Below are 22699 nucleotides of genomic sequence, written 5' to 3'. Positions count from 1 at the left end.
TATAGTTATTTTCTAGTGGTATCTACAGATATTTAAGGTGTTTTGTTAACTGCCTTGCATGTAGCTGTATTAACACCTCTTGTGTGCCACTTCCAATCCTCTTGGCCCTACCTCCAGTACTGCTGAGAAATATTCCAGGCAGGCGCCTGACAGCTTCACGTGGAAGCCATTTGATGGCACTTTGTATTGGGACTGTGTCATTAATCTCTAGGGATCCTCTGACATTGTGGCTTGAGATGCCCACTGGAATCCCTCTGCATCATACATGAATAAAAGATGTGGGGTCGTTAATGACCTTGGGACCACCCTTGACTAATGGGAGGTGGAAGCCAATAGACTCCCCCTTCTCTCTCCTGGGAAGACAATTCTGAGATGCCTTTCACAAACTTCCTCAGTTACCCCAAATGGTGGCTAACTTCATCATCTGTCCTTATTGTAGCTTTCTCTTTTCCCCCTTTCCACTCCCCGATTCCCTCCCTTTGGTTCTGTGGAGGAGAGATTGTTCTATGGTGTGACCACTGCTGGACCCACAAACTGGACCTGGGCTGCTCCTCATAAACCCTCTCAGAGACTGTCTGATGATACTGGAAGCTTTTCTTACCTAAACCAGTACCTCTCTGGTGTCTTATGGTGTGCTGGTTCCTGGGGCAGGCTGTTGTCCTGACCTGGACCTTGTTCTTGCACCTGGGACCGATCACATACCAGGATCCCCTTCCATTCTGCCCTTTTCTGTGTAACTCTTTGGCGCCTGCCAAGCAGCACGGAGGATCTCTACTTCGTTTTGCATCTGCCCAAGATGCGCTTTGTAGGTAAGTTTCCCTTAATAAACTCTGTTAATTGCCAGACTGGAGTGGCCTGCTTCTTTCTTCGGTCCTTCCCTGCCTGCCGTTTATGGAAGTATTGTAGATTTTCAGGTTTGGGGCTTTTCCTTTGGTCTGTGTGTACAAACAGGTTCTCTGAAGATCACTTCCCAAATAAATTACCTGTTTGTAAACATTTGTCTTAGGATTTGCTTTTGGTTGTGGGGGGGTGGTGGGGTGGGAGTGGGGAAAGGGTGGTAAACCCAGCTAAGATGGGTACCAGGAACACACTGAGAAAGCAAAACTTCAGGATGGGATTCTGTGATTGGATCGTTCACTAGACAAATGACAATAAAGACTCCACAGCTGTTGGTAAGTGGGGTAGTGATTAGCTCCTGGCATGTAGCATCACAGTTACTGTAGTGGATTTTGGTGCAGTGCAGGTAGAAGGCAGCATGTTATTCTATACAGTAGCTGTGGCATTACAGAAGAATGGGACTAATGGAAACAATAAAGATGGAGGTGTTGGTTAGCTATTGTTAACTGCTTTAGAAACCCCCAAACAGAAAGTGACATAGGTTCATGTCAGCTGTTTACGTCAAGGCATGCTGTCAATGCCAGAGTGCCTGAATAGCGCAGAGGCAGGCCATCTGTGCTGACAGCCGGCCCAAATCTAATCGTAAGGTGGCAAGGCTGCAAAGGAAACTGAATGCACAGTCTCCATCATCTCCGACAAAGTCAGCATGCTGGCAGGATGAGACTGGCACCCTGACTCATGGGATGGGGACATTTGTGTTTGTGAGCCTGATCTTGAATCCTTAGGTGTCCTTGAAATTCTGAACTGACAGACGCAGCCTCCTCCATTTTGCTAGAGGAGAGCAGCCTGTGCTTGCCTGGAGATCCCACAAAGACTTTATCTAAGGCATTTGCATTGTAAGGGGACACTTGTCTTCCTCAGTACCCACCCCGCCACCTGTCAACCACTTCAAACTGATAACTAGCATTAGGTCTCATCATAACCTAAGTAGGGAAATTCAGTCCTTCCTATAAGAGGATAGGTTGCAATCTGAATGAATTGCAGGTTCTGGTTAAAATGTATTGGCAGGAAATAGGTTTGGGGGTAGATTTTGAGGGTGTTGGATCTGGGTGTGGAAATAAGGCTTGAGAGAAGTGAGTGACATGAATATTCATATGTAAAAAATGCTTTGCATTACATCTTATACAAAGTCAAGTCAAAAAGGATTTTAAGTCTAAATGTAAAGTCTAAGTATGTAAAACTTCTAGAAGAAAATGTAGGAGAAATCTTTTGTATTCTGGGTTAGCCAGAGACTTCTTAGATATGAGAGACAAAAAGCATGATCCATAAAAGACAAAACTGATACATTGGACTTCATCAAAATCAAGAAAGGCTCTTTGAAATACCCTTTTTTTAGAGAATGGAAAGACAAGTCGGTAACTGGAAGAAAATGTTTGCAAATCTGAAGGACTTGTACTCACGGTATGTGAAGAATCACAAAACTCAAGAAAACAAAAGACGGGATAAAGTTTGAACAGACACTTCACCCAAGAGGCTATATAGATAGAAACTAAAAAAAGATACTCAATATTTTTAGTCAACAGAGAAATTCAATTAAAAACACAAAGATACCATTATATATGTAAATGTCTAAACTTAAAAACACTGACCATATATATAAACGATGGTGAGGATATAGAGCAACTAGAACTCTTCGACACTGCTAGTGGGACTATAACATAGTAAAACAATTTTGTAAAAGAGTCTAGTAGTTTCTCGGAAAGTTAAACACACAACTAACTATATGACCCTACCATTCTATGCATTAACCCAACAGAAATGAAAGCATATGCCCATACAAAGACCTGCATCTGATTGTCCATAGCAGCTTTATTTGAAACAATCCCAAACTGGAAGCAATCCAAATGTATCAGAGAAAGTAGATAAACTGTATTATATTCGTGCAATGGAATAGTACTTAGCGACGAATAAGCAAGAAACTATTGATACATACAACCAACTAGATGAAATCTCAAAATTATGCTGGATGAAAGACACCAGACGAAACGTACATACTGTGTGGTTTCATTAACCTCGAATTCTACAAAATGCAAACTAATGTATGGTGACAGAAAGCAGAATCTGTCACCTGGGGTGGGTGGGAGAGCTAAAGGTGCATGAAACTTTTTGGAGGTAAAGGAAATGATTGTTCTCTTGATTGCGAGGATGATTTCAACAGTGTATACGTTATGTCCGCTCTAATTAAATTGTGCACTTTCAATACCTTCAGTTTATATATCTCGATCAAGGTATTAAATTAATGGAGACAGTTTTAACTGTTGTCCCAGGTTTGCCACAAATTGTGTTACCTGCATATAACCGGACACCTAAGCTATATTACACCTCATGCCCGTGGTCCCCCTCTCCACCAAGGCCGCCGTGAAAAAAACCCGCAACAAAGAGAGAGGCTGGGCCACATCTTCATTTACCAATGTCATTTTCTCCTTTCCATCTTGTAAAACAGAATGTTGGGATTCGTCTAATTTTGCGGTTTTGAAATTTGAATCAGTGTGAACACATTAGGAAACAGCACGAAATTCACGCCACTACTTCACATCATCATTTGAAGCCTTGAGAAAGGAACCTGTCTTTACGGGTAGGTTGGGGGCAACCCCCACCCAGGACTCCCCCGCTTGCACGCAGCTGTCCGCGTGCGCGGCCCCGCCCACCGCTCGGCGGCGGCCACGTGAGCCAGGCGGCTGCCCACCCGCTAGCCATGATGGCCCCCGGCGCCGCCCGCAGGGGCCGCGTGGAGTCCCAGCGGCCGAGGCTCGCGGGGTAAGTCTCTGCGCCTGCGCGACGGCTGGCCGACGGTGAGCAGTGGCGGCGGGCAGAGGGCCAAGGGCTCAGCATGTGGGGCTGGGGACACTTTCCTAGGGAGTCTGTGGCGGAAAGTGTGAGGTCAGTAGTGGTCCTTCTGGTAGGTGCGATGGTGGTCGCTTCCAGGCCACAGTCGTACCCTGGTTGCCGGTTAGGTCTCCCGGAATCGCGAGGCCATTTCCTGGCCTGCCTCCGCCTCCGCGCCGCCGGGCCCCCTTCCGAGGGTGTCAGGCCCCTAATTTCGAAGTTCGGGGCCAAGAGGCGAAGCTGCCCCGCGGATAACTCGGGCTGAGGGTCCTCGGTGAAAACGGGGGGAATTCTCTCCTCTGTGCAACTTCAGCTTCGAAATCTCTCGAAATGGTCGTCTAGCAGAGACCTGGACTGACTTATTCCAAATCCTTGCCTGGAATTGGAGGTGTGGAAGAGCCGATGGGTAGTCCAGGTTTGCAGAAAGTGGGTGCTGCGTGAGTTCTTCGTAGTCCTCGCAGAAAAGTCGTTTCGATCCCCTTTAAAGCAACGGTTGTAAAGCTTAACTCTTCCAGAAATAGCTTCGCAGAGTGTCTGTCTGGTGGGAATTCCAAAGTAAACATTTTCTTTTTCTCTTTCTTTTCCCTCTCCTCTCCTTTTCCTTTTCCTTTTCTCTCTCTCTGTCTCTTCTTCTTTTCCAACCAAAGGTAAGCCAAGGTCTCCTTAAACTGATTCCAATTTGGATTTACAACATTTTTGCTCACTCTAAAAATTACTTTTTGATCAATATTGGAGGAAGAATCCTTGTTTTGAAGATGTTTTGATGCTGCTTAGTGTATGGAAAAAAATTTTAAACTAACAAAAGTTAGAATAAAGTTTAAAAACTTTTTATGAGCTCTTTTTCCTCCTGTGACACAGTTAATATTTTTCTCTTCCTAGAGAATGTCTCTTCTCAGAGAGCGTTTTAAACTCTGGTGTAGTGATGTTCTTAGATAACTTTTTCATAAATCTATATTTTCAGTTTCCTTCAAAGAACTAACATTTATGCACATAATGTGCAATATCCTAGTGTATTAAGGATAAAATTGTAAGCTAATAGGCATTTATTTTGAAATGTTTTGCAGTTGGGAAAGTATATTATGTAACGAAAATTATTTTAGAAGTAATGGGCAAAATTTGATTCTTTTTGCAAACCTTTAATTGTAGGGTATCTTCACAAGCAAAAATCACTGTGCCTTTTAAATAAAATTGATTACTAGTCTGAAGCATTTGTTCTATTGCTATGTATATTTGTTGTGTTTCTTTTTGTCTAATTTATGGACGTTCTACTATTGGTTTGGGAGGGCATCAATTATTTTAATCTTTTTAAAATCCTCACCTGAGGGCAAGCTTACTGATTTTTCTTTAGAAAGAGGGAAGGGAGGCAGAGAGAGAGAGAGGCAGAGGGAGAGGTAACATGGACGTGAGAGAGAAACGTGGGTCCGTTGTCATACGTGCCCCACCAGAGACTGAACCCGCAGCCTAGACAAGATGTGCCGGGATGATGCTCCAACTGACTGAGCCACACCAGCCAGGGCAGGGCATCATTTTAAAAGAATATACTCATTGTTGTGAAGTATTGATTTATGCCACTCATCGAAATGTGCATGAATTATCCACTTGGTGAACATTCGAAAAAGTTTGGCTAAAGAGATAATTTCAAAGATAGAGTTTGTATATGATAACTTGCAAAATACTATAGACTAAAAACAGAAGAATTAATTGAATGCATATTTTTGAAGTCTTTAATATAGAGTTTGAATTTTGATAACTAGGGCAAATCATACTTGTACGAAATTGAACATTGGGTTTAATCTTCATTCACTGGCGATCGACATATTACTAGAACCTCATTTAACCCATTGCATTGTTTTAGTTTTTCAGAAATTGTCCAAATGGATGAAGATACACCTGCCAATAAAGGTACTGGCACTAAAAGTTATTTTCGGATGTAAAAGCTAAATGATCTTGATTAATTTCTAATTTTCTTTGCATTGTGATTTGGTTTTAGTTGAAGATGTGGTTGGAAGTCATGTGGAAGATGCAGTAACATTTTGGGCCCAGGTAAATAGCAGCCTGGTATTTCTCTCCATTCCGTTCCTCCACCGACACAGGTCCTCCCCAACAAAAACAAAAATCAAATTGTCATTCTCCATTTCTAACTTTCATTGGCGACTATTTGACACAGACATTAGAAGACAAATGGCTACAGCTGGAACTTAACACCTGAGTTACGAGTGTAATGTTCATAGTTCACTGAGTGTAAGAAAACAAGACTGTCGTTGTGGTTGCAGAATTACACTCGATTTAGCTCCAAGGATCTCGGCTGCATAAATTACTGAGGGGGGGGGGGGTCTGAGGAACTTTTATTTGTGAGGTTACAGCTCCATCTAGCGATATTTTATAAGATTGTTTCTTGAAAGATATTAACTTTAAAAGCCTCAGTCATTTTTCTAATGGCTTAGTTTTGAATTGGAGACACAGTATTTTTCGTATCACAAAATCGGAAGCAGTAATGAAACATTACTATTGCCAAGCTTCAAGTCAGGTAAGTTTACTGAGGTTTAAATACAAAGCAAGGCACCAAAGTGCATGTGTTTCAGAATTTAAGATGGTCAGTCCCTGTGATGAACACAAGTGCTCCCTAATTTCGTGAACTACGCATGGAGGAAAGGGAGTGACATTTCTCCATACTTCTACAGCATGAGAACTCCTTTTCGTTGTGTGGGTGGGGTGAATTGAAAATGTGGGAATAGAATTTATGAGAAGAAAAGTGGTAGAAGAATGGGGTTAACCCAGAGTACCTGAATATGTATAGGAAACATTGGAGAAGAGTGCTATTCATAGAAAACTTGTGGCAAAGTTGTGTCTCTGCTTATATGTGTATTTTATAAAGTGTCCGCATGTTTTGGTTCTATGCCCTTTGTATTAATAGCATCTGTGTCACTCAACAGTGTCCCAGGTTGGATGATAAATTATGTTTAAGTTCATTAAATGGGAACAGCATTTGTTAGCTTAAATAAGATTTTCTGTCTAGACCAATGCTGTCAGTAGAAATATGTGTACCATGTAAGTAATTTAAAATTCAGCAGACACATAAAAAGTAAGAAGAAACAGGTGAAATCAATTTTAATAAATATATTTTATTTAACTTAAAATATCCAAAATGTCATTTCAAAGTGTAATCAGCACAATTATATTAATGAGATATTTTTCTTGTTTTATGTGTTTTCTTTTTTCACATGAAATCTGGTGTCAGCAAACTTTTTTTGTAGAAGATTAGATAGTAACTAGTTTAAGGCTTGAGGTCTGTCCAGAAAGTATACAGCCATGTACTATGAAAAATAGAGACATTTATTTAAGAAGATACAAGATGCAAGAAACATTGTACATAGGACAATGACGCCTCAGTCCCCTTCAAAGAAGGCACCTCGGGACCTCACACAGTTCTCCCAGTCACTGTCAGCTATCCTGTCGTATTGTCCTGAATCTCATTGATGGTCTGAAATCTCTTCCTTTCAAAGGCGATTTTAATTTTGGGAAAAGCCAGAAGTCACAAGGTGCCAAATCTGGGCCGTAGGGCGGCTGAGTCACCTGGGTGATTTGATGTTAAACCAAAAAAACTGCACGAGACTTGATGTGTGGGTGGTCACATTGTCCTGATGAAACGGTCAATCACCAGTTGCCCATAGCTGTGGCTGTTTTTGTTTTATTTTATCTCTCAACCAATGAAAAACATTGAGGTAGTACTCTTTATTAATTGTTTGGTCTAGAGGTGCATATTTGCGATGGACAGCACCTTTCCAATCAGAAAACACAGTTAACTTGGTCTCGACCTTGCTGTGACTTTGCCGTGCCTTCTTCGGGCACGGATAACCAGGCAACTTCCATTGGGATGACTGCACCTTAGTTTCTGGATCATAGCTGTAAACCCACAATTCATCTCTGGTTATGACCTTCTTCAGGAAATCTGGTTCATTGGTAGCAGTTTGAATCAAGTCATTAGCAACTGCAGCGCGATGTTCCTTCTGCTCTGGTAGCAGAACCTGCAGAACGAATTTTGCCACGGCACGTTTTGTGCCTAGATCCTGCGTCAAAGTCTCCGACACGGTTGTTTGGGGAATCCCCAGATCAGCTGCTTGTTCATGCACTGTCAGTCCCTGATCTTTGTTGATTACACATTCAACATGTGTAATCATGTTGTCAACATGCTGTTGCAGGTCTTCCAGAATGTGGATCACTTTCTACAGATTCTTGACCGTCTTTGAAGCATTTGTGCCACGCTTTTGTTTGCGCTGCACTGACTGCATCATCTCCTAAAGTCTTTTGAATTATCTGAATAGTTTCCGTACATGAATGTTCAAGCTTAACACAGCATTTGGTGCAGATCCATTGCTGTACTTGTTCAGTCATTTTGAATGCAATGGCCACAGTGTACACATGCTCACTCAATGACATCACCAGTTGCCCATAGCTGCAGCTATGTCCCCACTGACTAGTACAGTGAAGTTGTCATTGTTCACACATTTGAGACACACATTGTTCACACATTCCAGACATTCTCCTTGGCTGCCAGGTTATATCGATGTACAAATCATCCTGGTTATATCAACAGTGGATGGATTTCCACCTTTTATTTGAAAGAAAGAGCTTTAATTTATTTAATCCACATTGCTACAGAATCTGATTATGTAGAATATTTTGGTGTATTCTGGTCTTTACTTAGAGAGGTAATTTCAGGGCTTTATTTGCACAGGCCATTTCTAATGTGTCTTGGGGTCTGTAAATTCAGTTCCCCTTTTTACTGAACTCATACTGGTACTCATCCTGGTGTCCTTGGATCTGCCCCCTCAGTGTTTCAGTCATCAGAGATAATCATGTTCTTTCCAACCTTACTGAATATTTTACTGATATATTTAGAAAAACATACACTTATTTTGAAATAACTTTCGACTTAGGAAAGTTGTAAAGTTAGTACAGAGGCTTTCTTTATACCCTTCAACTTCTCATAATGCTAACATTTCACATAAGCAGAGTACGATGATCAAAGCCAAGAAATTAACATTATTATTAACTATAACCATTAGTGACATTTCTCCAGGTTTTCATTGTCTTTTTTCTGTTCAGAATCCCACATCGTTAATTTAGCGTTATGCATTCCTAGTCTCCTTCAACCTTTGGTAGTTCTTTATCCTTGTCTTCCATGACTTTGATGTGTTTGGTGAGTTTTGGTTGGTTACTTTATAGAGTATCCCTCGGTTTGAATTTGTTTGATGGTTTCTCATAGACTGGCAGTAATACTGCAGAAGTGCTGCTGTGTCCTGTTCAGTGCATCATATTGAGAATTCGTGATGTTGACACATCTTATTATTGATGTTAACCTCGGTCCACTTGGTTATAGTGGTAACTGCTGGGTTTCTTCACTGAAAAGTTACTGTCTCACCTTTTGTAATCCGTAAATATTTTAGAGGGAGCTACATTGAGACTCGTTTCTCTCCAACTTTTTAACCCACAAATTTTATTATTTTTTAATATGGTGCTTACCTAATGATGATTTTCTATTTCCCTCATTTCTTCTATGTTTATTTTTAATTTTTAATTTTTAAAAAGATTTTATTTATTTATTTCTAGAGGGAAAGGGAGGGAGAAAGGGAGAGTAATGTCAATGTGTGGGAGAAACATTGATTGGTTGCCTCCTGCATGCGCTCCAACTGGGGACTGGGCCTGCAACCCGGGCATGTGCCCTGATGGGGAATCCAAACTGTGATGTTTCGCTCTGCGGGATGATGTGCTTAACTGAGCCATACCAGACAGGGCTCATTCCTTCTACATTTATTAATTGGGATTCTGTAAGGAACAGCTGTCTATTCTCCACCATCATTTGTTTATTTGATTATTTATATTAATAAGGACAGTGGGTATTTAGTCCATGGGATGTAACCCAATGCTGTCATTATTTATTTTATAGTTTAATTTGTTGCAGCTTTGACCTTTAGGAGATTGTTCACGTTGGTTATTGTATCCTTTAAACATACCCCCATTTTTTTGAGCATTTCTTTGCTTTCTGGTACCACTAGATGTGACAAGATTATCTTTTATTTCCCTTCCCTAGCTCTGGAATCAACCACTCTCCAAGGAACCCTGGTTCCTTTTATTGGATAATGGTGTTTAGAAATCAAGATCTAGATGCTAGTGTGCATATGGCTACTGGAGTGTCTTTGCTTCTAGGCCCTCTCAGTAGACAGAGCTAGGAAAGGTGTATATGTAAAAACCCACTCATGCACACCTACATTTCTGTCTCTGTGTGCCTCTCTCATATATGCATGAATGCACACTAACATACATAATGCATGTGCATACATATATATTACGAGTTCACTCTGATACCTTCCAGTTCTAATCGAGCACTGTAGGTTTATTTAGCCCTCTTTAATTTTAGTGTCTTTCTACCTGCTTTCATTATTTACAGTACATTTATTATACTTTTTTGTGTAATCCTAGTATATACTTAAATAGTTACAAATTGTTAACCCATGACCCTGTGAGAAATGAATTTACTAACTAGATTACAGTATTCATGTACAGAGGAATGTGTACATTTTGAAATTGTTTTTACATGTTTCCTTTACATAACAACAAATATGTAAGAAGACTCATGTAATTAGGCCAAAATATGCTATCCATTTTGAGCAATTCGAATTTGATCTAAAGTAAAATCCAGAGACAGTTGTTTAAAGTTACCTCTTCATATGATTTAATAATATTTAGTATCTTGGTTTGAATTCCAAGTAATTTTAATTCAAGGAAAGTAAAAATGTTCTATAGCCTAGTCCCATTTCTTATAAAGAACTCATTTACATATGAAAGATACTGACATAAGGATTTGATTTAATTTCTAATGCTCCAAAATCTTTTAAGTATTATGCTTAGTAGAACCCTCAGTTGTTTAACACCATCAAGTCATGTTTTGCTGAATCTTACACTGTATCTGTTCTTCCTGCTAGAGTATCAGTAGAAATAAGGATATTATGAAGATTGGTTGCTCATTGTCTGAAGTTTGTCCTCGTGCCAATTCAGTTTTTGGGAATCTTGATCCAAAGAAGGTGAGCTGTGTTCTTGGATATAATTATTCCGTCTGTCGTGTCAATCTTTTCTATATCTTAAATGCTACAGTTTTTGAAATTTTTGATATATTTGAAAGGAAGAGGCAAAATTTTAGACTATGTATAAACTATAGTCATAGTAAGTTTATTGTCTCAGAAATGCTTATGGACTGTCTGCTGTGTACCAGCCACTGTGCTAAGCATTGAGCACACACTGTTGAGCCAAACAGGGTCGTTGTGTGAAATGTAAGGAGGCCCTTAGGCAGGTGCAGGACTGCTGCCTCTTGTGTGCTGGGCGCCTTGCTTGTCTTGCCCAGCTCCAAGCCCTGGATGTTTAGTTGGGGGAGGTAGATCCCTGTATTTTGATACGGAATTGGGTTCAAAATAGTGTATGTATAATGAGCCCATTTGTGTGAATAAAAATGTATACACGTAACCTAGTGTACATGAAACATTAGTATAAGTGTAAAATTATTTTTGGGAGGTTCATGTTGAAGAGTGTTGGGAAGGAAATCTTACTCTTTACCCTTTTCGATACACTTTGATTTTCTTCTAATAATATGCCTCTATTGGTTTTATTTTGAAATAATTAAAATCCCAGTGACATATATAAAAGTGTGTAAAAGAAGAAATTTAGAAGGAAGGGAGCAATGTAGCTTGGAGTTCAGCAGCAAAATGGATAAGGTAATGCAATTTGTAGTTTTTAGGTTTTTTTTAAAAGCATCCTTGTAGTCTATGACTGTGTTTAATAGTGTTAAAAATTAAAACTTACCTGCTTTTTATACATTAAATGCAAAATAAATTACTTAACAAAAAATTAAGACCAGTTTCGATAATAGACTTATTATAAATGATTACTCAGTCATCTTCAGTTACCATGAATGGGTGATACTTTGTAAATTTTCCTTAGTGATTGACTGGTTCTCTTTCTCTCACCATGTAGGCAGGTCATGGGCTATGAATAGTTGAACTGTAAGAGAAGATTGGGACCAGGTACAATGGGATTGTCTTCTCAAGACAAGTAAATCTGTTTGGGATAGAGTTGTATTTATGATAACTTCAGATTCCTCAATTTGGATGGGTCCCAGCTCTATTTCTGGAGATAAGTCCCCATTCTTACCTAGGCTGGGTTGCAATGATACACCATTTCTGCCACTTGCCTTATTCCAGTTGTTAATTTTATTAGCATATTATGACAAAGTCTTAACTAAAGATAATATGGCATTTTATAGAGTTTAAAATTGGGTAGGGCTGCAGATTATCAGCTATTTCTGCTACTAAACCTGGTTTACTTGCTGAAAAGTGAAGTAAGGTGGTTGGAGAGGGGACCATGCCCTTTGTGCTCTCCTTGCCCTCCGGTAGGATGTTAGCAACGGGAGCCAGAGTCAAGTGCTGAGTGAACACACATTCTTTGTAGCAATTGCTTTGTTAGATATTTGTTTGTGTGTTTGAATTGATTTGTACTTTATTGCTTTGGGGAATTGAGGATTTTAAGTTTTACACTCTGTATTGCTTTTGATTTAAAATCTGTGAATTTGTTATAGTTCAGAGTGTTATGCTTAAAATTAAATTTACACTGTCACTTAAAACAGTGTTCTGCAACCTTTTTTCATCTTGCCCTTTTAAGGCATTTTCCTCATAATGAATCTCTCTCCCCCAAGAAATTTGAACACCATACTGTATATCTGTTTAAGTTGTCAGATAGGGTTGAACTTTGGAAGGCTACAAACCATTGTAATATCTACCATGCCTCCCCACCCGCTAAGAATCTGTTTTAACTCCTTCGGGAGTATTTTTTCCCATTGAGCATGAATGATTTAAAGTGGTTGTCAACCTGTGGTGATGTTGTATTTATTCCCTACTCCCAGGGCACATTGGGCAGTGTGTGGAGACCTTTTTGGCTGTCACACGTGGAGGGAGTGTTACTGGTGTGTTGTAGGCGGAGGCTGGAGGGATGTTGCTAAGCGTCCTGCAGTGGACAGGGCAGCCAGTGCCCTCCACCCGTACCTGCAAAGAGTTATTCGGTCTCAAATGTCAGTGCTGCTGAGGCTGCGAAATTGACATGCACTCTGCAAATTTTTCTATCTTTATTAAATTAAAATACTAATTTAAAATAAGTGGAAGTTTGGTATTAAGGATATTTCTAATTTAATTTTATCCACTTAATGGCCTTAAACTTCTTATATACAAAGTAAAAAGTAAAAAAAAACCTTTCCTGGCTGGTAGGACATAGGGATCATACCATAGTTGAGAATTCGACTTAAGTGGCATGTGCTTGGAATGTTTGTTTTAAGAGCAATTAATTGTATCAGTTATGTCTTCATACATTAAAAAAACTAAAGTAGAGTTGACATACAATATACTATTAATTTCAGATATACAATATAGCCATTCAACATTTATATTGCTTATGAAGTGATCACCACAATTAAGTCTAGTAACTGTCACTATATAAAGTTATTATAATATTATCAACTGTATTTCCTATGCTGTACCTGACATCCCCATGACTTACTTATTTTATAACTGGGAGTTTATGCTTCTGAATCGCCTTCACCCTTTTTGCCCATTTCCCCTCACCTCACAACTATCAGTTTGTTCTCTGTATCTGTGAGTCTGTTCCTGGTTTATTTGTTCATTTGGATTTTTAGATCCCACATATCAGTGAAATCATACGCTATTAGTCTTTCTCTGACTTATTTAATTTGGCATAATACCCTCTAGGTTCATTCATGTTGTTGTAAATGGCAAGATGCCATTCTTTTTTATGGCTCAGTAACACTCCATTGTATGGATGTGGCATGTTATCTTCACCTATTCATGTATTGACGGACACCTAGGTTGCTTTCGTATAGTGTTGGCTGTTGTAAATAATACTGCAGTGAACATGGTGCGTGTATCTCCAAATATGAAAACACTAATTTATGGCATCTTTTTGAATTGTCTGTTTTTTATTCCCCACCCCCCACCGCCTGCCCCCTTTTCGTGGAGAGGCAGAAGAACGTAATAGACTCTGTAGTCAGATTGCTTTGGTTTGAACCCTGGTTCTGCTGCTTACTAGGTTAGGACTATAGGTGTATAATGGTGAAAACTGAGTACCTGCCTCATAGGGCTGTAAGAATAAAACAAGTCATATGTAAAGTGCTTATTGACATGTAGAGTAAGTGCTTAGTAAGTGCTAACCACTATTCTGATCTACTCAGCATGCTTTGATTCATTGAAATTCCAAATAATTTTCTTTTCTTTTTCTCTTTGTAGATTTATGGTGGATTATTTTCTGAAGATAAATGTTGGTACAGATGCAAAGTACTGAAAATCATCAGTGATGAAAAGGCAGGAATAAGTGTTCACTTTTTTTTCCCCTGAGAAATATTTGTTCTGGTTCTAAAATTTGATGCTTATTTATCTCTTCATTGCTTATTCAAACTAGTGATAAAATCTGGTTCAATGAACTTATTAATTGATTAAAACATGTTTTGCTTAAAAACATCCAGGTCAGATTCAGGAATATTCTTCTGAGTTTAAGTTGTCATATATCATCACTCCAGATTGTCCAAGAGTAATTTTTGGTGACTAACTGGTTTTTTGTACCTCAGTTCTTAATCACTATGTTTAATTCTTGCTGAGCAACTTTTAAAAGTTCATTCCATTAAGACTGAGTAGGAAGATAACATTTTATTGATCCTGAAGTTACGTTTATCTATCACTTAGCCAATGTGCATGTTGTTAATAACGAAGACGGGCTTGCAGCTTTCTCCTGCCTTAGTTACATGTGATGAATTTTCTCTGTGTTTAGTTATTTTAGTTTTGCAATTTTGGGAGATTTTAATGGGATTTGTGGCGCAGAGATTCTTGAGCAGCTAGATGTTTGGTAGCAGTTGCACACTGCAAGCTGTATAAAAGCAGCTCTGCAGGCTTTTCTTTACTGTTTTAGTCAGTGGTGGTTTTCCAGGACTTAAAATATTTTGGAATAGATATATTTTATAAATATGTTTCTTGGTGTAATAAGGAGATGCTAATATGAAACAATTTGAGTTATGTTCCAAATATCATTTTTTAAAAAATCATGTTTTATTCTCAAAAATAATGGTTTATCTTAATGAAATAGACCTTTTTAATAGACCTTTTCCCCATAATTTGACAACTATAGATGATATTTTGCATTTGATTTTGATTTAACTTTTTAAATTAAGGGGCATGATGACCTTTGACCTTGTGATAAACTATTTTTCTTTTTAAACAGATATGGAACTTGAGGTAAAGGTGAATTATTCACTTCCAAGGTCTCTTAGCTGGACTGCATTTAATTTGTAAAAAAATTTTATTTTTATTTTATTTTTTACTTCTTTAGAGAGAGGGAGAAAGAAGGAGAGAAGCATGGATATGTGAGAGAAATTGATCAGTTGCCTCTTGCATACCCTGAGCCAGGGCCCTGGCTCACAACCCAGGCATGTGCCCTGACTGGAAATCAAACCAGTGACCTTTTGGTTTGCAGGACAATGCCCAACCTACTGAGCCACACCAGTCAGGGCTGGACTGTATTTGATTTTATCACAGAAAGTTTGATAACTTTGCCTTTCTTTTCAACTTGAATTTAATTATGTTGATTGGTATTAACATTCCAGGTGGGAGGGGGCCATAAGCTTCATAAATTTATATTTATTTAATACCAGTTGTTGTTTAAAAAGCCAAAATGAGAAATGGTACTCTTGGAAATGATACTGTTTGGTACCAAATATAGAAATCACGGGGTTCTCATGGACTATGGATTTTTTTCTTATTTTGAGAATATTGCTAGAGCTCTTGTTTGTCAGTTTGAGGTAAAATGCTATCTTGATTTATAGGTAATTGACAGAAAGCAGCAAATTGGTGGTTTCTTTGAGATATTTAATCTTAGTTCCATATTAGTATCTGTTTCATTTTTTTTCTCCAGTGTCTGGTGAGATACATTGACTATGGAAATACTGAAATTCTAAATAGATCTGATATAGTTGAGATTCCTTTGGATCTGCAGTTTTCTAGTGTTGCCAAGAAGTATAGACTTTGGGGACTACAGATTCCTTCTGGCCAAGAAGTTACCCAGTTTGATCAGGCAAGTCACAGATTTTAAATATTTTTTGTTAACAGAAGTAATACTGTGTGCTTGAAACAAAATATAAGTGTAGTTAAATTCCACTAATTTTCCTTAATATAAAAGTCTGTACAAGTAAGTAAAAAATATGAATTATAGAATAATTCAAAAGCAATTATATAATATATTTGTGCTGATCTTTGGCTATGTAAACATCTTGATATTCATATAAAAGTGGCATATATGTGTATAATTTATATAATATAAATGTTTTTTTTGTTGTCAAAGCTTAAAAGGAGAGACTCTTATGTGATGGAGAAAATGATAAATATAATTATTCTGTTGTCTTTGGCTTTTGAGAGAGTGTTTAAATAAAAGTGATCTTTAACCTAGTTGTGGTCATAAATATCACACATTTGAAATTAGTGGAGTTGTAAATTACTCAGATTTTATTATTTTTACAGAGGCTCAGACTATTTGATGTGGTGATTGGCAGTGATGTTCTGCTAATCTAGATTCTAGTTTGTATTAGTTTCCATTAAATTTTGGGTTAGCAACCTAATTCTAGAAGACATTGATAATTTCAGGGGTAGTCTTACAATTTAATTAAATTGTATTCCAAGTTCAGGGTTCTGTCTTGGTGGTTAGAGTGTATCAAAGTAATTTTAGGAAATTTAATATTCTTTTTTTAGAAATATATTTTATTGATTATGCTATTACAGTTGTCCCATTTCCCCCCCTTTATTCCCCTCCGATCTGCATACCCCCTCCCACTCCCCCCCTTTAGTTCATGTTCATGGGTCATACATATAAGTTCTTTGGCTTCTACATTTCCTATACTATTCTTAAACTCCCCTATTTTCTACCCACCATTTATGCTTATTCTCTGTACCTTTTTCCCCCCTCTCTTCCCCTCCCTCCCACTCCCCCACTGATAACCTTCCATGTGATCTCCATTTCTGTGATTCTGTTTCTGTTCTAGTTGTTTGCTTAGTTTGTTTTTGTTTTTGTTTTAGGTTTGGTTGTTAATAACTGTGAGTTTGTTGTCATTTTACTGTTCATATTTTTTAATCTTTTTCTAAATCCCTTTAACATTTCATATAATAAGGGCTTGGTGATGATGAGCTCCTTTAACTTGACCTTATCTGGGAAACACTTTATCTGCCCTTCCATTCTAAATGATAGCTTTGCTGGAGAGAGTAAACTTGGATGTTGGTCCTTGCCTTTCATGACTTTTAATACTTCTTTCCAGCCCCTTCCTGCCTGCAAGGTTTCTTTTGAGAAATCAGTTGACAGTCTTATGGGAACTCCTTTGTAGGTAACTGTGTCCTTTTCTCTTGCTGCTTGTAAGATTCTCTCCTTCTGTTTCATCTTGGGTAATGTAATTATGATGTACCTTGGTGTGTTCCTCCTTGGGTCCAGCTTCTTTGGGACTCTCTGAGCTTCCTGGACTTCCTGGAATTCTATTTCCTTTGCCAGATTGGGGAAGTTCTCCTTCATTATTTGTTCAAATAAGTTTTCAATTTCTTGGTCTTCTTTTCCTTCTGGCACCCCTATGATTTGGATGTCGGAACATTTCGAGATGTCCTGGAGGTTCCTAAGCCTCTCCTCATTTTTTTGAATTCTTGTTTCTTCATTCTGTTCTGGTTCAATGTTTCTTCCTTCCTTCTGGTCCAAACTGTTGACTTGAGTCCTGGTTTCCTTCCCTTCATTGTTGGTTTCCTGTACATTTTCCTTTATTTCACTTAGCATTGCCTTCATTTTTTCCTCTAATTTGTGACCATATTCAACCAATTCTGTGAGCATCTTGATTACCAGTGTTTGAACTGTGTATCTGATAGGTTGGCTATCTCTTCATCACTTAGTTGTGTTTTTTCTGGAGCTTTGATCTGTTCTTTCATTTGGGCCATATTTTTTTGTCTCCGAGATCCTGTTACGTAGTAGGGGCGGAGCCTTAGGTGTTCACCAGGACGAGGCAACCCTTGTTGCTTAGCTGTGACACTGTATGTGGGGGAAGGAGCAATGGTGCTTGCTCCTTTCTCTGCCAGTTTTCAGTCACTTCCCCCACTACTCACAAGCAAATTGGGCCCTTCTGGTACTGATTCCTGGGTGGGTGGGTTCTAGGATCCTGTGGGTCTCTCCAGTGGACTCTCCTGTGAAGCTGGGAGTTTCTCCTGGTGCCTCCACCTCCACAGGTGTTTTCAATCAGAGGTTTGAGGCTTCATTTCCCTGAACTGGAACCCTGGGTTGTGGGTCTGTCTGGCTTGCCAGTTGTTCCTCCCGGTTTATCTGCACGCAAATGTGGGACTGCCTGCTCTGCCAGCCGTTGTCTCACCGGGTCCACCAGCTGTCGCCTTGCCCACCCCGGTCCTCCAGCCGCCGCCTCACTATGAGTCCTCTCTGCCCGGCTGCCCGTTCCTGCCCCTCCAGCCGGTCTCGACGAATGTTTCTTTAACTCCTTGGTTGTCGGATTTCATACAGTTCGATTTTCTGTCAGTTCTGGTTGTTTTTTGTTTTTAAATTTTTTGTTGTCCTTTTGGTTGTGCGAGGAGGCACAGTGTGTTTACCTATGCCTTCATCTTGGCCGGAAGTCCCGAAGTTTAATATTCTTGAGCTGTAAGCAGGTTCTTATTAAAGTTAAATCTCAAGATATCTTCCAATTTGAAATATGTTTTAGATATATCTGTGCTTAGTGTGCAGGATGGGTAATCAATAATTAAAAGTTAGCAAGTACGTAATTACTCATATGGCTTCTCATATGCCAGTTGTACAAGTGTTACGCCCTTAAACAAAATTCAGTAACAGGGTTTTGAACTTAGGAATTTCTAACATCTCATTTTCTGTAATTTCAATTTGTTGATTTAAAAAAAGTATTGATATTTTCTGGTCTTAGTTTCTGCTTTTTGTTCCTGCTCTTGTCTGTCTTTAAAACCAGAGTACATGATTCTGCCTTTAAAATATTTTTAAAGTTTTTTTGAGTTTTAGTGCCTTTTCTAGGGACCAGAATTTATTTTTATGTGCTGTAGCTTCTGAGGACACCATTATATTTTGTTGGGGCCAAAATGGTCGACCTAGTTTGCTTGGTTTAAAAAATTATTTGAAGGTATTCAATAGATACATATTTAAAAAATTTTAAATATGAGTGCCTGTATAGGTATTAGCTCTGCTTCACCCAGTGTGTAATTGGAATCTCTTCCTACACATGCGGAAGTGTATTTGCATAACAAGGTAAGACCACTTCTGTAGAGATTTGAGAGTGAATAAATACAACTGTTGGAAAAACTGGGTGGAAACAAAGTAAGTGAAGAAAAGCATGTGGTAGCCAGTTAATGTAGCTGGTTTATGTTTTTTTCCCTGTCTTTCTTAGGGCAGAACCTTTTTGGGGAGCTTGATTTTTGAAAAGGAAATAAAAATGAGAATTAAAGCAACCTATCAAGATGGAACCCTTATTGCTCAGGCGGAGTATGGCACTGTGGATATAGGGGAAGAGGTGGCTAAGAAAGGGTTTGCAGAAAAATGCAAACTCACTTCCAGCACCAACACCTGTGAGGAGAAACCGGATCCTGGTCAGCTCGTGCTCAGGAACCTCAAAGGCCCTGTCCCGCTGTGGGGGCACAGATCCAATCAGCCCTCCTTCAGCAGGCCCAAGGGGCGGTTAAGTGGGAGGCAGGCTCTTGACTTAAAGGATGAAAACGGTGCAGGAAATCATGTGACATTTCCAAAGTGAGTCTATGGTGGGGTGTTGAGTCTTACCTATTTTTCATTCATGGTAGGAGCCCTTGTCATAGGCTTATGTTTGGGGGGTCCTCAGCTATGTCAGTGATTTTGAGGAATGATATTAATTATTTGTGGTTTTCTCAAACATGTATTATTATTCTCTTCTTTAGTAGGAATGCTTTCATTAAAAGCCATTTTGAAAGAATAATCATTCCTGAATTGTTTAAAGTTCATATACCAACTTTTCATGCCAACTCTATTTTAAAATTCTTAAGAATTTTTTTCAATTACACTTGACATTCAACATTATTTTGTATTGGTTTCAGGTGTACAGCATGGTTAGGCAGTCTTACAGTGCTCCCCCTGATATTTCCACCTGGCACCATACATAGTTACTGTAGGTGATATTAGTATATTTCCTGTGCTGTACTTCACATCTCCATGACTGTTTTGTAACTACCAGTTTGTACTTCCTGATCCCTTCACCTTTTTTCACCAGTACCCTAATCCCCCCTCCCCTCTGGCAGCCATCAGTCTGTTCTCTGTATCTATGAATCTGTTTCACTTTTGTTTGTTCATTTAGTTTGTTCTTTAGATTCAGTTGTTGCTGCAGATTTTGTTCTTTAGATTCCATATATAAGGGAAATCACATGGTACTTGTCTTCCTCTGACTGACTTATATCACTTAGCATAATACCCTCTAGGTCCATCCATGCTGTTGCAGATGGTAAAAGTTCTTTTTTTTTATGACTGAGTAATATTCCGTTGTGTATATGTACTATAGCTTTTATAATCTACTCTTCTACTGGGAAGAGGACGGCAAAGGGGGAAAAATTGGGATAACTAATAGAATAACAATATAATATTTTAAAAAACTCTTCTATTGATGGGCACTGGGTTGCTTCCATATCTTGGCTGTGGTAAATACTGCTGCAGTGAACACAGGGATACATAAAGTCTTCAGGATTAGTGTTTTGGGTTTATATACCCAGAAGTGGCTGCTGAGTCATAAGCATGCCAGTTCCCTTGAATACATTTATCAAAAATAGAATCTACCCCTAAATCTGAATTCAGGGAGAGCTAGAATTTCAAATAAGCTTTGCAGTTTTTCCTGTGGCTTTAGAAATATTTTAATGAGTTTTCAGGAAATCGCCTTTCTATCAAATGAGAGGCTCTTTGTTATTCCTGTGAAAACTTAATTGTGATGGAATTTGATTATTACAAAAGGAACTCAGTTTTTAGATAAGTCTGAGCCATAAATTGAAGCAGAAAGCCACGTTTGATGTTCACAAGTCCCAGACCCTTCTGTGTCATGACGCAGGTCATATGTTAGGTGGTGTCGCTGTTTGTTGGGATTTTTTTGTTAGTGCCTCGGGAACTGAACTGTCAAATGGAGTGGGGGTGATGGGCAGGAGGGAGAAGAGGAAACTGATACAGAGTGCTTTTTACTGTATTGCTGGAGTTGACATTGCTTTGAGGAAGTTGGAATATATTTTCTTTGAGAGTTGGAAGCATTGTTTCTGAAGCATGGCTTCTGTTATAAAATCTAGTTTGTGTTAAAATATGTTTTAGTGTTGAAGTATGTAAAGGTTTTAGATTAGTTTCCAAAATTAACTTTAAGATATATTATGGTATAAAAAGCCTACAATAATAATTTAGTTAGATGTCTGATCTCCGTCAGCCTTCCACAGTTTGGTTTTTAAAATGAGTGAATTTGTTTTTAACAGGGAATGTTTGGCAATTGGTGACTTTAATTTAGGATCTAATGTCAGCCTGGCAAAAATTAAGCAGGACCAGAAACTGATTGAAGAGAATGAAAAGCTTAAAACAGAGAAGGAGGTTCTTCTCGAAAGTTACACGGCATTGGAATGGAAAGTAGAACAGACTGCCCAGGAACTGCAGGTATGGTGTGTTCAGTGGCTAGTAAGTAAGGTAAGGAGTGACCAACTGGGGAATCTGTGTGTTCATCTACTCTTACTTGTTAAATGGTCTGTCACTTCTCCTTTCCTTCCTTTCCTCTCCTCTCTCTGTCATCTCTCCTCCTTACTTTACATTGGTTTATAGATGACTTTTTTTACTCCAAACTAATCATCTTTGGATTTCATTGGATGTTTAAAAGATGAGTAATTTTTCATTTATATTTCCTGTGATGTTCTTTCAAAAACCTTTAACTATGGAAAATTTCAAATATCCCAGAAAGAGAGAGAATTGAACAATTAATCCTTAGTACCCATTACCCAGTTTTTTTTTAAGATTTTATTTATGTATTTTTAGAGAGAGGGGAAGGGAGGTAGAAAGAGAGGGAGAGAAACACCGATATGTGAGAGAAACATCGATTGATTGCCTCTCGTGTGCCCCCAAACGGGGATCCAACCCGCATCCCAGGCATGTGCCCTGACTGGGAATCGAACTGGCGACCTTTCAGTTTGCTGGCCAGCACTCAATCCACTGAGCCACACCAAATAGGGCTGGTTTCAGTTCTTTTTAAAGGAAATTTTCTTATTGTTTTATTACCCAGGATATGGTTTGTCTTTGGAAATGTTCCATGTAGTTAAAAAAATAATGTGTATTCTATATTCGTTGGGTAGAGTGTTTTATAAATGTTAGTTAGGTTGAATTGGTTGATAGTGTTGTCCAAGTATTTTGTATCTGATGGATTTTCTGTTCACTTGTTCCATTAGTTATTGAACAAGGAGTGTTGAAATTTCCAAATATTGTTGTGGTTTTGTCTGGTTCTTCCTTTTGTTCTGTTAGATTTTACTTTGTGATTTTTAATACTTGTTATTAGGTTCATACACTTAGAATTATTATATCATCTTGATGAATTAACTCATTTATCTTTATGAAATATCCCATTTATCACCTGGAGTGCTCTCTGTACTGAAGGCCATGTTGCCTGATATTAATAAAGCCATGTTTGCAGGGTGTGTTTTTTCCATTTTAATTTTTATCTGTCTCTTTATATATAAGTGTTTCTTGTAAGTTGCATAGTTGCCTAAGCTTTTTAGAATCTAAGTGTTAAGACACACAGCATGTGAAATTTTGTTTCTTTTTGGCTTCTTATTAAGATGAAATATGAGTCTAATCTGTGTGAAGTGAGAAGACT

At 38.6% G+C, this 22699-nt stretch overlaps 1 protein-coding gene across 1 annotated transcript in view; it reads left to right on the top strand.

Moving 5' to 3' along the window:
• Positions 1 to 5583: 5583 nt before the first annotated feature.
• STK31 (serine/threonine kinase 31) overlaps positions 5584 to 22699 on the top strand; it is a 58822-nt gene continuing 41706 nt past the window's right edge. Inside the window, exons 1-7 of the mRNA XM_024563095.4 lie at positions 5584 to 5625; positions 5714 to 5766; positions 10707 to 10805; positions 14064 to 14138; positions 15739 to 15897; positions 19244 to 19599; positions 21321 to 21495. Coding sequence (XP_024418863.2) covers positions 5598 to 5625; positions 5714 to 5766; positions 10707 to 10805; positions 14064 to 14138; positions 15739 to 15897; positions 19244 to 19599; positions 21321 to 21495 — 945 coding nt within the window. The 5' untranslated portion in view covers positions 5584 to 5597. The remainder of the gene's footprint in view (positions 5626 to 5713; positions 5767 to 10706; positions 10806 to 14063; positions 14139 to 15738; positions 15898 to 19243; positions 19600 to 21320; positions 21496 to 22699) is intronic.

This window comes from Desmodus rotundus, chromosome 6 (assembly GCF_022682495.2).
Source record: "Desmodus rotundus isolate HL8 chromosome 6, HLdesRot8A.1, whole genome shotgun sequence".
NCBI classification, from domain to species: Eukaryota; Metazoa; Chordata; class Mammalia; order Chiroptera; family Phyllostomidae; genus Desmodus; species Desmodus rotundus.
The sequence above is the reverse complement of the archived record's forward strand: the minus strand, read 5'-3'. Positions and strand labels throughout refer to the sequence as shown.